A 16,197-nucleotide genomic window follows, 5' to 3' on the forward strand; every position below is an offset into this window, starting at 1 on the left:
TGGCTAGTTATGTGCATAACGTTCTAGCATTAATTGTTCCAAGGAACTCTATGGTTCCTAATATATAGCAATTGTACCAGTGTGATGTGGGTTTATCCTTGTATTACTAGGTTAACTATTGATGAAAGTAGTAGGATACTTCATACTTGTTGCTTTTATACTGGGAAGCAATTTATTTTTTATTGGGTTCTGTAGAATTTGATAGATAACAAACTTCTTCTTTATCCCTTTGTTGATACCCTCTAATGATATGCATCAGACCAATAGATTGTCTGATTGAAACGTAAGCATATACCACTCACCCTAGGATGTACTTTTTAGTTAATATAGCTGTAGCAATGTTGCATTAGGATTTAAACATACTGAGCAGTCTGAGCTGATATTTGCTTTGCGCAGCTCACTAGGTTCAGCTTTGGTTTGTTAAACTTCTGAACTGCCCAGCTTGGGCTTGTTTTGTATTATATGACCTTGTGCTGGTTGTTGGTCTGAGCTTAGCTTTTCACTTAAGAGGTTCATTTGGGAATGTCAATAAATATTTTAGGGAAATGAACTTAGAACATGAAAAAACCAGCTGAGTATACGAATGCCTGATTTTCTTTTGCCTGATGCATATTATTGGGTTCTGTGGAACATGATGAAAATAAAAGTACATTGCTTACTCTAGAATGCGATAGCAAGGGAAGAGGTTCATTTAGCACATATTAGGATGTGGTAAAACTGGATAATGTGTTTTCGTTCTAGCTCTCATTAGTTCATTCTGGGAAACCAAACATGGAGCATAATCTTTGACCCCAAATTATCATTTGTGATAGACTTTAAAATTGAGCAATCAACACCTATATTTTTACAATAAACGCCAATAGCCACATACCCTTTAAAATTGGTGTGAAAATTGATATTTCTTTAACATTTGAGTATCATGTTACTCTATATCAAATTTTTTTTTTAAATGTATTAAATTTAAAAAAAAACTGCCATATAACTTTGACAATTACATGCTGGAAATGCCCAATTTAACCTCAATTTTCAACAGCATGGGGCTATGTGTATTTTGTGTTTAACTTCGGAGGTTAATTGCTTGATTTTGAAGTTATCACATGATAAAAATGCCCAATCTAACCTCAATTTTCAACAGTAAGGGGCTATGTGTATTTTGAGTTTAACTTTGGAGGTTAATTGCTTGATTTTGAAGTTTAGGGAGACACCACAAATCACCTGATACTTCAGTGTGGAGAAATTTAGTTTGCCCAAAATAAAGAGAGAAAATGTTGGAAAATATACCCACAGGCACAAACCTACACATGGTATTATCAAAGCCATCTTTGACTAAGTGGATGTAGGTTCAACTCTTAGTTTTACAATTTCTTCTAACCTTCCAAATTTCTTCTCTTCTGGTTGCAGTTATTGGTTGCATTTTATGTTCTAGCCTGTTCTTTTCTTGGGCTACATTCCTAAGAGATTAAACTTTTGGGATGATTGGTTTTCTATCTTTTTATTTTTAGTAAGTTACACAGATGTGTCTGTTGGTCTTGAACTCATGATCTTACCCTCTATCATGTTCTTGAAGTTAATGAAAAAGTCAACGTTTTGACTAATCCCGGTTAGGGTTAGTCAACATTGATCCAACTTAGTCAAAAATGGCATGTTTGAGATTTTGAACTCTTGAATCATTGGATTGATTGATTCAAGGCCAAATCGGAATAAAAAGGCTTCAATTTGTTTATATATTTCCGTATTTTCTTACATTTTAAAGCACAATTTTCATTTTTTAGGGTTTGATCCAACATTTTGGCATGCTAACCGAAGCCAAACAAAATACAATATCAACAACAAAGACCGAATTGAGTGTTACCAAAATGTAATGATCAAATTAACTGTGATACCAAAATGATATTTTCACAGTAAATAAATGAATAGTGTTTGGCTAAATGTGATAAATAATAAATGAGATATTGGGTAAGTTGGAAAATTATATGTTAAAACTTAAAATAAATAAAATAGTTGCTAAAGACTAAATGTTTTAATAAATAGGATGCGAATGCTCGAAAGAGTTCCTTTTTGCGCTTGTGTAATAGTTTTTATCCGAAAATATTATAGAGCTCACCGAACAACAATGACAAAAAAATTTATTTGATCCCCTTCTAAACACTCAGAAACACAATATCTATGCGTACAATCAATCTTTACAAAGACATGCTTAGATCACTCTCCAGCATACTGTCAAACACAGGTAGGGCCAATAAAGGAAGCCCCAGTAAACCAACTAATGGGCAAGATCCCCCAGAACCTATTTCTAGTAGCCCATTTAATACAATCATAAGCCAAGGAATTACAACTTTTGTTTACGCAAGAGAAATCCACAATCGTATCGGTACAAGTATCCAGCACAGCAAATACTTCTTGAACAATACCATTAATTTCCAACGGTGCGTCTGTTTTCCTGCCCTTCAAAGCATTAACTACTAACGGTGCATCTCCTTCTATGATGGCTTTTCGCACTGAATATTGTTTGATTAAATTCATCGCATATTTGAAAGCAAGAGCTTCTGCCACTAGTGAGCTAGTTACATTATCCAAAGCTATCCCTGCTTCAACGACATCACCTACATCATTTCTCACTACCGCTGCTAAAAAAGTGTTGGAGTCGTGCACTTCGGCACCTACATTGAATTTGAGCCATGAGCTTGGGGGAGGAGACCAAGAATATTCCTGAGATCTCATGCTATTATGCTGTAATCCCTGGGCCTCATTTCTTCTAAGAATATCCACCACTTCAGTCGCGGTACCTTTGAAGATTTTGTCATTAGCCTTTTGGGTCAACAATTAAATGTTAAAACATTAATGTAATGTATGGTTTGGGGAGTCCAATATGTGCCTCCTAGTCCCACATCCAAATGATCAGGAATGTAGTAATGTGTAGGAACTTAAATGCTCAAGAATGTAGATATGTCCATGTTTAGTTTGATAAAGAATCTAACAAGATTCTCATACACGTCGGGTTCTCGTGTTTGATTTATCTTATAGGAATTATTTAGTGTTACTAAAATATTTTTATTTTTATTTTTGATAATTCAATAATTGGGAGAGAAATATAAACCCTGAATATTTTTATAAAAAAAATTCGAGAGTGCTAACTAAGCTCTTGGCAAAATATTCTTAGATTTTAAATGTAATGTTAAGTATTATTCACCACCTTTTTGAAGGATTCTACAAATAAACAATTAGAAAAATAATGAATCACAAATCAAGTCAAATGTCTAAAAATAATAGTCTAAAACTAACACATATAAGACCATTTTTTTTTTCCAATTGTCAGCACATCACGTACGGCGTATCAATTAAATTTTTTTTTCTTAACTAAAACAATTCCAAATTGGAGATAAAAAATCAAAGTTAAAAATAATCCTTAAAGCTTAATATAACCAAAATATCAACAACAAAAAAAGTCACTTTATTAGAAAAAAGTTTTATTTTGGGTAATCAAACGATATTAAATTGACAACATAAACTTTTCCACAGGATGGGAACATGGATACTAACCTTTTAGAAAGAAAATCCACATTCCTCATCAATCTATTTGCAACCAAACATTTTAGTAATACCGATCAACCAAACAGATCATTAAATTTCTTCTTCAAACCATCTGGATTTGGATCAGTCCCTAACCCTTCTCTCTATACCACTCTCAAATGTGTTCTTTATAATTTATTTAATTTTGTCATTTAACTCCCGTTTCTCTCTCTTGAACTCCTCTTTGCCAGGGCTAAGAATGCAATAGTCGGCACTACTATGTTGTCTAGTTTTAGAGGAATTTGTGGTTTGAATCTCTTTCACTCACGAACCATATATGTGTGTATGGAAAATGTTTCTCTCCAAATTAGTTTGGAAAGAAACCCTTCAACTCCTATTATATCTTTTTATTGTATGTAAATTTTGAAAACCCTTCAAACTAGCCTTGGCAACTATTGCATTTGGAATAACATAATATATTATTATTATTATTAGAAAGCATTATCATACTTATTTTGTGTTCATTTATGCATTTTATATTTAATTTTGAATAATTAAATCTACGCTTAAAATTAATTTTAATGTATGAATATGTTTTTTGTAGAAGACTGGAATTAATTCTAGAAAAATTTATCAATAAAATGCACTAGTGAATTTGTGTAAAGAAGAAGGCTAATAACTAATTTTTACAATGGCCATAATGAAGTTAAAATTTAACCCAATTAAATTTGATTCCAATTGAAGGAAGGAATCCAAAAGAAATTTGCAATTTCGATCAGAATTTCAGCCTGCGGCTTTAGTATTTTGGGTATAACTTTCGACTCAAATATTGGATTGTGATGATTCAAGTAGGAGAGCTAACTCAAAGGGATACAACTTTGTAGTATATGAAAACTCCAAATTTTGAGGTTTGATGGGCCAAGAAAGTTGGTTAAGTGAAGGCTGAAATCATAGATTTTTTATAGACAAGAATTCTATTTGTAACATAATTTCTTGGCCTATTAAAGGCTCTTTAGGTCAAAATTCAAAGGGTGGCAGCCTTAGAACTAAAATTAGGCTTTTCTTAAAGTTTCATTTCAATTTTTAGAGTTTTCTTTGGTGTAATGACTTGCTAGATGTCTGTTGAGGACTGTTTTTTCGGCCCACGTGGCATTACTTTATTGGCACCCCATGCCACATCAACATATTACTGGTTTTTTAGGTAAATTTATTTAAAGTCCAAAATAAGCTCATATCTCATTCAACTACATGGATTGGGCTCGCATGGCCCACAAGATCCTTATTTCAAGAGGCAGATTCATGGTCCACATTTCCTCTTTATCAATTGGGATCATAACCCCACAACATTATCAACATCAACATATGGATTGGGCTTAAGCAATGAATCAAAGCTCCGGCCCATATTACCTCTCTTACACTCATGACAAGCGGCTTCTTCAACAAGAGCCCATATTTACACAAAATAACAATAAAACCCGAGGTACGTCATCTCATCTTTGGCTCATGACCCAAGCTCATAAGTCTCTTTGAGGAAACTTTGGGAGTCGTGGTTTGGAGGACCAAGAGGTATGTTCAGTAAAGCTCCAACGGTTTAAAGTTGGTAAAACAAACATGTTGCTTGGCGTGTATTCTCCAACTCCCTAAACTCTAACAAGTCTGTGTGTAGCGAGTAACATATTGTAAGCATCTCTTATCACATAGTACTTAAAATGATAAAATTCTCCATTGCTCTTTTCCTAAAGCTTAATATTCATCATGTGACAAATGCTCAATATCCACAGCCATCTAACTGCTGGGAAGATAACTGTTCATTCAATCCCCAACTGTTGCTATACAAATTTAGAAATTTCATTATATTATTCTACATAAATCTCATTACTTTTTTCAGCTATAATCCAACTCAAACACATGGCTTATTCTGATTGGCTATCTTTTATCTCCAACTACATACAAAATATTCATGATATCTTTTTACCTAGCTGCTGTCTGCCACAATCAGACCATATATGTCTCTGCCAACTGCCAGAGCAAAACATTAAATACTCTTCTTGCTCACCAAGATTATGTCACAACCCAATGAGACCTTGACCAAATCTCTAAAGTTTCCTTAGCCTTCAACCAATCCTTCTATTACTTGCTAGAAATGTATTGTAATGGAACCTTATACCAAAAACACAAACACCCGAAAAGGAAACATTTCCAGCTAAACCCTAGCAGTGCATTCAGCACTTGACACCTGGCTGGAAGTGATATCATCAGCCATTTAATGCTGAAATCTCAGCAATCAGTTGTTATACCCAAAATAGCAAGATACCCTTTAAAGAGATCTTACCATTTTTCAGCCAAATCCATCCAATAAATGTTGAGTGTCCTCTCCAGCAGTCTGAAAGTACCCATCTGACCTCATTGGCTTCTGCCCAAAGCAAACAACTTTTCCTGACAGCTTTTTCATGATAGCTGTCACAGTTTTTCCTGACAGCTGGAACAGTTTTTTCATGATAGCTGTCACAACTTTTCCTGACAGTTGGAACAGCCTTTTCAGAACAGCTGTGACAGCTGACCCAGCAGTCTGAACATTACTGATTTTTCCACATTTGACTAAAATCAAAACCAACTATTGAAACTACCTTTCTCTTGCTAAAATACCTTCCTTTTCTGTTACTTTTTTCCCAGCAACTCTTACCCGAAATAGCAAGAATATCTTAAAGCTAAATATACCATTTTTTGCCAAATCTTAAGATGGATTCTTTGAAAATTTATTGCTATTTGGGACAGATTTTGGCTGATATTATTTGCTAAAATACCCCTTTAAATTCAGCTAAATGGAACCCTTCATCAACACCTCAAAGGGGGACACCAATGGAGGAGAACTCTTTCATACACTTCCCTATTCTTTCTCCCTCTAATAATTTTCTGAAGCTCTTAATGAAGTTCTAAACTTCTGAGTTTTTTAGTTTCCAGATTAGGAACTAAACTCTTTAGCCCTTAGTTCATAAATGTCATTCATAAGCCTTCATACATCCTTCAGTAGAAGATCCCAGCAGTTTTGCTAAACACACTACATTACTATTACTCTCCTATACTCATTATCTCACTCTTCATATTCTGAAGATACATATGTTTTGCTGCCCATATCTCTAAAGATTTCTTTCTTCACTTCTCTTATACAATATTATACACACTTACTACATCATTACATATAACACACCACGATTCTTCTAAGCTCCACTATCATACTATCTCACTCTGAAATTCTACTGTTTTGCTGTCCATAAACACATCTTAATACTCTTCTACACCTATCTGACTGCTCCTATCTCCAAATGCCTAAACATATCTGCATACTCTTCTCTCACAAAATCTTTCCTCTTGAAAAGTAATCTCTACAACTTCTCCAGCAATTATAATCTCATATTTTTACTATCTTTAACCACTATATCTCTCATACTTCCATATATCACACATATTACAAATACTATATCCCACAAAACATCTATGTCTTTACCATCTCCACACTTCTCAAGAGATGCCAAACACTCATACTAAAAGCCCTTCTCATGGAAGGCATGAACTTCTATTACTAAAACCCTTCTCCTAGAAGGCATCAAAATCTCATATCAAATCCCTTCTCTTAGAAGGCACAACTACTTCTTACATAAAACTCTTCTCTTAAAAGGCATATATACTCCATACAAAAGCCCTTCTCATAGAAAGCAACTCTATTCATAACGTCACAACAATTAAAAGAGCATTGTCAAAGGGGAAACTCATTTAAGTGCATGATAAGAGGGGTAAGCTTAACCAGCCCCTACACAGGGCTGGACATACTCTCTCTCCCTCCAGTTGCATCCATTTTTCCCCTTTAATCACGAAATTATCATGGCAAACTGCCTCTCTACCGCTGGAGTCACTCTGCTGGAATCTTATCAACTCACTGATGCTACATAACTGGGCTACAAACCATACAAAGGAGGGGCAAACTTAACTAGCCTTTACTGCTGGCATTCTGCTGGAATCCTATCAGCTCACTGATGCTACATAGCTGGGCTATAAACCATACAAAGATAAGTGACTTTGCTTCCATATCTTTAAATTTACATCATTGAGTATATTATTACTTTACTTCTAAATAAATACTACTTTATTTCAACTGTTATTACAACTTCTAATCAAAACTATCATATCAAACACATATTACATATTTACTCAACCCATTATTGCGATTCTTAGACTTTGGCTTTAATGATTTTATAGGTTTAAAAAAATATTCCGGTAGCCGTTGGACCACGTGGCCCAATGTTGAGTTCCGGACACAACTCTCCAAAAAGAACCCGGGCCTAGTAAAGTCATTCCACCAATGGACCACATGTGGCTGGGCATCCGAAAAAAGCCCCCGAACAATATCTTGTTAAGGTAAGGGGTAAAACCCAACTTTTCATTGGTATGTTCTTAACAATACTTTGATAATTTTGATGCTTATGTTTTTGTGTTTTTTTATTGATTTACTTTTCTAGAAAAGGGTTTAGTTTTGTGTAATTCTTTAATTTAACATTGATTTTGGGCATGTTAAATGCTTAAGATACCCTTGAAATTAAAACATTAGTTTTTTCTTGTCTAAAATCAATTAAATTCATAGAACTACCTTTATAAAATTATTTATTATGTTATTATTACTAAATCATTCAACTGAAGTAATCCTTCTCATTAATTTTAGTTGAGTTATATAATAAAAATTGAAAGAACAACAAATAGATGTGTTGTGTGTATCCATAAGGAGGCATTTGGTATAGGTTAATGTTTTTGGATTTTCATGAATATTGAAAGATTCTATAACATTTTCACGTGAAGTTGCAAATCACATAAAGAAATCAGATGTCTGGGGGCACCTGGATTCCTACACAATGCCCTTTTTGTAGGGATGCAAATTCCCTTTGAAAGGGGGTATCCACAATCCCATTCTTAGAAAAATTTACATTTTTTTTATAAATAAACAATTTTACCCATTTGCCCTACTCTTTAAATAATAGAAATCAAATTAAAAAATTATTATTATAAAATGACAATTTAATAATTATTTTTGTATCATACATGTCATTTAAAAAAAAATTATACTATAATTTAATTGAATTTTCCATGATTTATTATTTAAATTAGAAGGGAGATAAAAAAATTAAAAAAAGAAAAGAAACTCTTTTTTTTTTTATAAGTAAAAAGAAGAAAAGAAACTTGATATTGTGTTAACAAATAAAATGATATTTTAGGAAAATAAATAATTCTTATAAGATTTCTAGAAATAAATCAAAGATATGAATCTCATATTCTCATGATTCTTGTTAGATTTCTAATCATAACAAATATAGAAATAGTTACTTTCTCAGTCTTTCAGATTATCAGGTATCACATTCTTAGAAATTTAGATGCTAGTGGTAATATAGATTTCCCCAAACCAAACACTACTTAAGTTTTTAAGATATTATTGTTTACCCCTATTTAATTTTTCTTCATCAACCCATCATAATTTCTCTTCAAATAAATTTTATTGTTATAATTTTATTTTATTTTGTGAATTGCTAGTCAACTCCCTTTCCCTCTAAATTTGACTTTAGCCTCACTAAGTTATTACTTTACGACAATCTTACACTTTGGAGCAATATAAAAGTCACATCACTATCAGATCTCATTCTCTTAACCACATCAAGGTTGCCCCTCAATACCATTAGTGTCCTCACACAAAAAGCAAAATGCTAGGAGCAAAAAGCTAGAGGCACTTGTTCCTCACATAAGTCACCTCACTAAAGCATTTTTACCTATAGAGGCCAAACTCTCCTAATTATTTGAGCATTTATTTTCCTTTAAAAAAAAAAAAAAATTATAACTTGATAGGTTCAACAATGAGGGATCGAAACCTTAATTCTCCTTGTAAATGATAAAAGACAATACCATCCAACTAAGGCTCATGACAGCTATTTGTACAATTTTAATTTGCTTGCATTCAAATAATTTCTAGTAAAAGAGATTGCTGGTAGGGGACTAAACACCTTGATAAGTCAAAATAAAAGTAAAAATTATAAACTTTGAGTTTTGAATATGTTTCGTTTAAACATCAAAGTTTATTAAAATAAATTTATTTATAACATCTATCACAAAATTTGTTAACCTCTCATTAAGCATCATGTGACCATCTAATTTAATTGAAGTTTATTTCAAATTTGGTGGTTTAAAGGAAACATTTTGAAAGTATAAGATTTAATTGAAACATGTCAAAAACTTTAATTAAGGTCTAAATAAAACTATATGAAACTATTAGGTGTAATAAATACTATTTGAAATTATATGGTTTAAATGAAATTATTTGAAATCATTAGGTTTAAATGAAAACTACCTTTCTTCTAAAAAAAAATGAAAATTGCATGAAGCTTGTCTAATAAATGGGTGTGCTGAATACTATATAAGGGGAGTGTCCAATATATCCGAGATCTACTCTATGATTTGCAAAGGGAGAATACGTTATGCTGTTATATTATTGACATGTTCTTTTAGCCTTCAGCATTGTCTTGTCCTTTTAATTATGATAGAAGTGATTTTCTTTTTATTTTTCTTTCCTAATAATATATATTTTTTTAGTTTTTATATAATGAATTAAGAAGAAAATTTATGGACGTGAAAGATGTTGAGAAAGAAATAATGCCCATAAATGATATAAGGTTTTTTTGAGAATCTAAATGATATAAGGTTTTAATATCACAATCCAACCTTTTTTTTTTTTTAACAAAGTTTGGCAACAAACTTGGGGCTACAATTTAACTCAAGTTCTTTTTAATAGATGTGAATTTTGATAAATCCACTATTAGATTACATTTTCTTTTTATATAATCTATGTTTGCAAAATTTTTAGAAGATTAAAAATCAATAACTATGTCATCAATTAAATGTTTAAATTTCAAACTTTTATAATTTAAAAATTATGCATAAAAAATAAGTTTATGGATAGAATATTGAATAATATCTGATTGACATAAAATTAAACATATGTGTTAAGAACAAAAAAAACATATATACAATCCAATAGTTAGATTTTTAAAAAATGTAGTCATATTAATTTTTTTAATAGGAGTTGTAACCTTAGGCTAATTTCAGATAATTTTATTTAAAGTTTATAAGCAGCCCCCCCCCCCCCCCCCCCCCCCCCACCCCCCCCCCCCTTTTTTTTTTTTGGTATCTAAAACCTTAAATGAAAAGAATGAGACACACCAGCTGGAAGTGACACAGGACACGAAGTTGAACCAAAACTTGCTAGCAGAAGTCTCGTGTCGGCATTAGAGGGATTATGATCCTGCAAGTGGAAGCAGTGTCAACATATATATCATTTCTTAAAAGAAATGTAGATGGTAAGAGAAATGATAAGATTGAGATTGTGCCTGTTGAAGTGGCTGATCAGGACCCGAAATTGAACCATGAATTTCAAGCATGGTTTCAGCGTTGGCAGTAGAGGAATTATGTTTCTGCAAGTGAAAGCAATGTCAACACAAACATCATTTCTTAGAAGTGTAGAGAGTAAACAAATGATAGATGGAGATTGTGCCTCTTGAGGTTGAAGTTGAAAGCTTATAGAACTGCTCGACAAATGCAAGGAAGTATCACGAGTTGGAAGTGGGTCAGGACACGAAGTTGAAACAGGATTTCCAAGCATGAGTACCGTGTCGGCAGTAAAGGGAGCATGCTTCTGCAAGTGAAAGCAACGTCAACACAAACATCAATTCTCAAAAGAAATGTAGATAATAAAAAAAAATGAGAGTCTGAGATTATGCCTCCTGAGTTTCCAAGCTTGAATAAGTCCCCGCAAAAACCGATGGAGAATAAGTAGGTTCAGGAGAGTGGTCATTGTCCTTGTTAGGTGTGCTGAAGTAAATAGAATGAAAAGGGATGAGGATTAAGGAATGCATAGAAGGCATATATAAAAGGAATTTAAATTCTTAATGAATGAAAATCGTACTTACATCCTTGTAGGATTGTCCAACCAGTCCCCCCCACACGTCGAGGCCTCTATGATATCCGGATCCAAACCATCAAAGATTGAATTGATTGTCATAGGTTCAATATAGAAAGCAGAATTTGATATAGAAGTTGACATTGGAATTGCCAAGATATCACGAGCCATCCTCCAAAGAGTTGGAAATTTTTGACCATTGGTATGCCACCAACCCACTATGTCAAGCTCTCTATTAGTAACAAGAGGCTCTTGTAAATATTGATTGAGCTCTGCCCTTTGTGAATCTCTTTTCGATTTGTACCACTTCCTAAGCACATCAAAATCATTATTTCCATAAGAGGAAGAATATAACGGCTGACTGCTAAAGTCTTCTGCATATCCATCAAAAATTTGGACAATATCATCTTTAATCGTTGAGCATATCTTAGTACCTTCACCATATGCATCTTTGAGCGAGTAAAGCACCAAGTCCAATTTTGTCCGTGGGTCAAAAACTGCTGCAATTGCCAAAACACGAGTAAAATGGATACAGTAGCTGTCAAATCTCACTCTCATTTTGTTTGCAATCGAGCAAATGAGTGCTTGTTTACTTTTTTGCCAATTAAGCAAAAACTTACTAATATTACAAATATCACAAAAATACAAATTTGTAATAAAACATTTGCTTCCCAAAAAATGTTGAACGACACTATAGAAAAATCTCAAACATTCGAGTATGGCTTTTGCCGAATCCCATTCCTCAATAGATATATTTATAGGGAAGTCAGAAGCACCACTCTGTTGGTAAGGAAAAATTTCCTTGTACTTCAATGCACTCTGAAGCATGAAAAAAACGGAATCCCACCTTTGAGAAGTTAGATCAACCTCTTGAAACTTTTGTGCCCCATTTTCTGTTTCACTTAAGTATTTGATAGCCTTCCTTACCTTATGAAGAATATGAACTATCTCATCCAATCCATCCTGAACAAGGAGATTTATAATATGTGTAATGCAAGGGATGTGAAATAATTTCTGTTTGTGAGGAGGGTAGCCTTGATGATCAAGCCAGGTGACTAAGTTATGAACCATTTTCTCATTTGAGGAAGAATGTTCTACCGTTATAGAGTACAATTTCTTGTCAATCTTCCATTCTAGAAGCAGACCTTGTACCATCTCACAAAGAGTTTCTCCTGTATAATTGTTCTCTATACTTTTCAGGGCAAGAATCTTCTTCTTCAGTTTCAGACCATCTTCACTAAATTGCAGAGTAAAACAACAATACCTGTTCTTTCTATCATGACATGTCAAAAAACTAAGTATTAAATGGAAGTAACAAGAGAGCATATTAAAGTATTTCCGGAGTTTCTCCTTTTCTTCTCTATAGACACTCAGAATGCCAGCCTTTAAAGTGTCTCGTGAATGAAGATTGAACCTTGGTTGCAAATTTTTCACAAAAATTGAAAAGAACTCATGCTCAATCATATTCAATGGATACCCATGCTTAATAATCATTCTTACCACATCCAAGCTGCTCTTTTCTTCATCAAACACAGAATTCCTATCAATGACAATTGGATCTTTTAAATCACCTGTTTGGCTTGGAGATATCATCTCTTTACATGATTCTTCACTTTTTATAGCCGAACATCTCTTCAAGTGATTTTTCAAGTGTGTAGTCCCACTTTTGCTTGACCCTGAAAAATCCCTTTGACAATGTTTACATATGGCCCGGTGCTCCCCATCAGTTTCAACCCTATCGAAGTCCTTCCAAATCTCAGATGTTAACCTTCTTCGTTTTGAAGGTGAGGCCGCTGAGATCTCTGAACGTTGCATTTTGTTTACCTCCTATCAACACACATACGAAAGTAATAACTAATAAGACAAATGGTGAGACATAATTAAGCCAATTTAAGCTCTTTATATATATATATTAAGTCATAAAACTGTCTGAGCCCGACCTGGTTTGAACCGGGGACCTCTAGTGTGTGAGACTAGTGTAATAAATTATCCAAAATGTTGGTTTGGTTTAAACCAACTTTTAAGCTTAAAAGATGGAAATTTAAAATGTCCAAAATGTGTTTGCATGTCACAATAATGAAGGACAAGCTAAAGAGCGTGAGACAGATAGGAAGAACAATCATAGTTAAATTTAATAATTGCACTAATAATCATTATCATGTCTTCATGGGCGAATTTCTTTCTTGTATATATACAAAATATGCACTGATTAACCAAAGAACGCAGAACACAATAATGCAAAACTTTCGGTCTACATAGTACACAATAAATACTCACTGTGAAAAGAGAGGTGGAGGCCGGAGGGAGCGATTTTGACTTGGGAGACTTTGGGCGCGGATGTGCTGAATTCACCGTGCAATACTCCTCAAAATACCAATTACATGTACCTAATATCGCAACATTGTAAAATAGTAAAATACGAGCAAATAAATAAATTTATAAAACCTTTGAAATAGAAGTATATATTTCATGTCCACTTATTCGTGCTCTCAAAAATAAGCTACCTATCCGTTCAAATAGTAAATAAGCTAGAAATATACCATACTTAAAACTTAACAATACTACTTCAACTAAAAGTTACATTCAGGCATATATATAAATATATATACGAATTACCTACAATACAGTATTTCACGTCCGTTTTTTTAAAATCTGCAAAAAATAATCCTCTATTAATAGTTTAAAATTTTCTACTTATTATTAAAAAAATAATTCTACTTAACAAATAAGAACAGAGGCGTTAACAAAAAAAAAAAATACAAACTAATTCAAATATTCAGTTACCCAATTAAAAAATATATATATAATAAAAATTGTTATACACTTGGACCAAAGTTCTGGAATTTAAGGTACCTGTGGATAGAATGTCATTCAAAGTTTAAAATATCTAGCTTCCAATTTCTTATCTTGTCTTTTAATTGGGTCGTTAGAGAAGCTAATGAAGCAGCTCACTTTTTTGCTAAAAGGTGTTTGCTGTGTAAATTTTTCGGTTCTTTTGACCTTGGTAATAGCCCCTCTTGTTTTGTTGATGCTATCAGGAGGGAGGCTGGGTGCCTTGTTGTTTTATAGTTGGTTTCTTCTTGAATAAAATTCTTCATTCATAAAAAAGGAAAGGAATTCAAACTCCAAAACTTACTACACTTTCAAAGCACAATTTATAATTTATAATCCTTTCTAACTGTCAATAAAAAGATTACTAAGTTTATGCTCTTAAAAATTGTTTGAGAAACTGTTCACTATTGTTTTCTCTTTTCTCCATATTTTTATATGTATAAAGATACAACTCGAGAAAAAAACAACGAACAAACAAACAAACTTACATTAATTTGGTCACATAATGCAAGAACTTGTTTGAGCTCCATATATAGTTGAACGCCACACACAGCCCACCACCAATACCACGGCCGCTCTTCAGTAGACAGTCATTGTGGTGCTCCCACCTCGTCTCTGCCACTAGTAACCTGCCAATCCGCCACCAACACCACCACTATTCAGAAAACAGGCGTTGAGTACTAGTTTTTGCTCTGCTACTGTGTTATGTATGTAGTTTAAGAACATAAGTAACAAATAAGACAATAGTGTACAAGACAGCTACTAGGGTTGGGGTTGAATGATAGTTGGCCGACTGCCAGATCTAAATTGATCTTGACCGTCCAATAGACTTAACTTGTAAAATAAACAAGAGGGTGTGAAAGGAATACCAAACGCGCGGAGTTGGTACAGTAAACTCCGGAATAATTGTGAAGTCTTGGTCCTCTTTTTAGATTAAATCTCTCATGCGCCAGGTCTCATGCCTGTGAGAGACAGGTCTCATGCCACCTCCTTTTTTAAGACACAACTCAAAGTAGTCTTTAAGTCTTAACTATGAAGTCACATCCAACACAAAAAAAAAAAAAAAAAAGTCATAACTATGAAGTAATGGTACCAAGATCCGACTAGGTCCGATTCCCCCAAATTTATTTTTAATCCTCATTGCCAAAATGCAAGAGTGGTGGATCCAATCCACGAATGCGGTTTCTTCAGCTAAGCTGAGCAATTCCACGTAACTCTTGCCATATTATTGTCCCCTGCAGCAGCACGCTTCTTCGTCTTCTTCTTTTCTTATCTCTCTCTCCGAGAACTTTGTGGCCAATGGTCATTTGGTTCTTCTCCATGTAAATTCTAACACTTAGCATGTGTTTGGCAAAAATCATTTTTGCTAACTTATTTTATTATTTAATTTATTTTTACTACTATTTATGAACCCTATTATACTTTTTGTTACTATTTATAGGTTCCACTATACTATTTCAGCTAACTTTTATTTTTATCTACAGTACTTTCAGTAAAAAAGTTTTCAGTTTCAACAAAGTAAGCGAATTCCAAATAGACTCTTAGTGTGTTTGGCATGGCTTAATTTTGCAAGCTTATTTTACTATTTAATTATTTTTGTTACAATTCATGAGTTTCACTACACTTTTTGGTATTATTCATGGGTCTCACTGTACTATTTTAGCTAACTTTTACCTATATCTACGATACTTTCAGTATAAAGTTTTTAGTTTCAGCAAAATAAGCGGATCCCAAACAAACCATTTACTCCGCTTTTACACAATGTTTTTCAGAAAAGTTGTTAATAGTAAATGACAAGCTATCAAAGGTATCAAAGGTAGATAACTTTACTTCCACACAAGTAGTTAATGGTAAATGACAAGCTATAA

At 33.3% G+C, this 16,197-nt stretch overlaps 1 protein-coding gene and 1 long non-coding RNA gene across 2 annotated transcripts; both read right to left on the reverse strand.

Moving 5' to 3' along the window:
* Positions 1 to 2,115: 2,115 nt before the first annotated feature.
* LOC115963370 lies at positions 2,116 to 11,772 on the reverse strand. The gene is made up of 4 exons (XM_031082339.1): positions 11,508 to 11,772; positions 11,319 to 11,409; positions 11,152 to 11,233; positions 2,116 to 2,786 (listed from the first exon to the last, which is right to left on the reverse strand). The coding sequence occupies exons 1-4, from the start codon at positions 11,666 to 11,668 to the stop codon at positions 2,221 to 2,223; spliced, it is 900 nt and encodes a 299-aa protein (XP_030938199.1). The 5' UTR covers positions 11,669 to 11,772; the 3' UTR covers positions 2,116 to 2,220.
* Positions 11,773 to 13,294: 1,522 nt separating this feature from the next.
* On the reverse strand, positions 13,295 to 14,880 carry LOC115963306. Its single transcript, XR_004085789.1, has 3 exons — positions 14,818 to 14,880; positions 13,775 to 13,884; positions 13,295 to 13,324 (listed from the first exon to the last, which is right to left on the reverse strand). It is a non-coding gene; the product is annotated as an uncharacterized LOC115963306 (long non-coding RNA).
* Between the last annotated feature and the right edge of the window lie 1,317 nt (positions 14,881 to 16,197).

The sequence above is a fragment of the Quercus lobata genome, chromosome 10 (genome assembly GCF_001633185.2).
Source record: "Quercus lobata isolate SW786 chromosome 10, ValleyOak3.0 Primary Assembly, whole genome shotgun sequence".
In the NCBI taxonomy this organism is placed as follows: domain Eukaryota; kingdom Viridiplantae; phylum Streptophyta; class Magnoliopsida; order Fagales; family Fagaceae; genus Quercus; species Quercus lobata.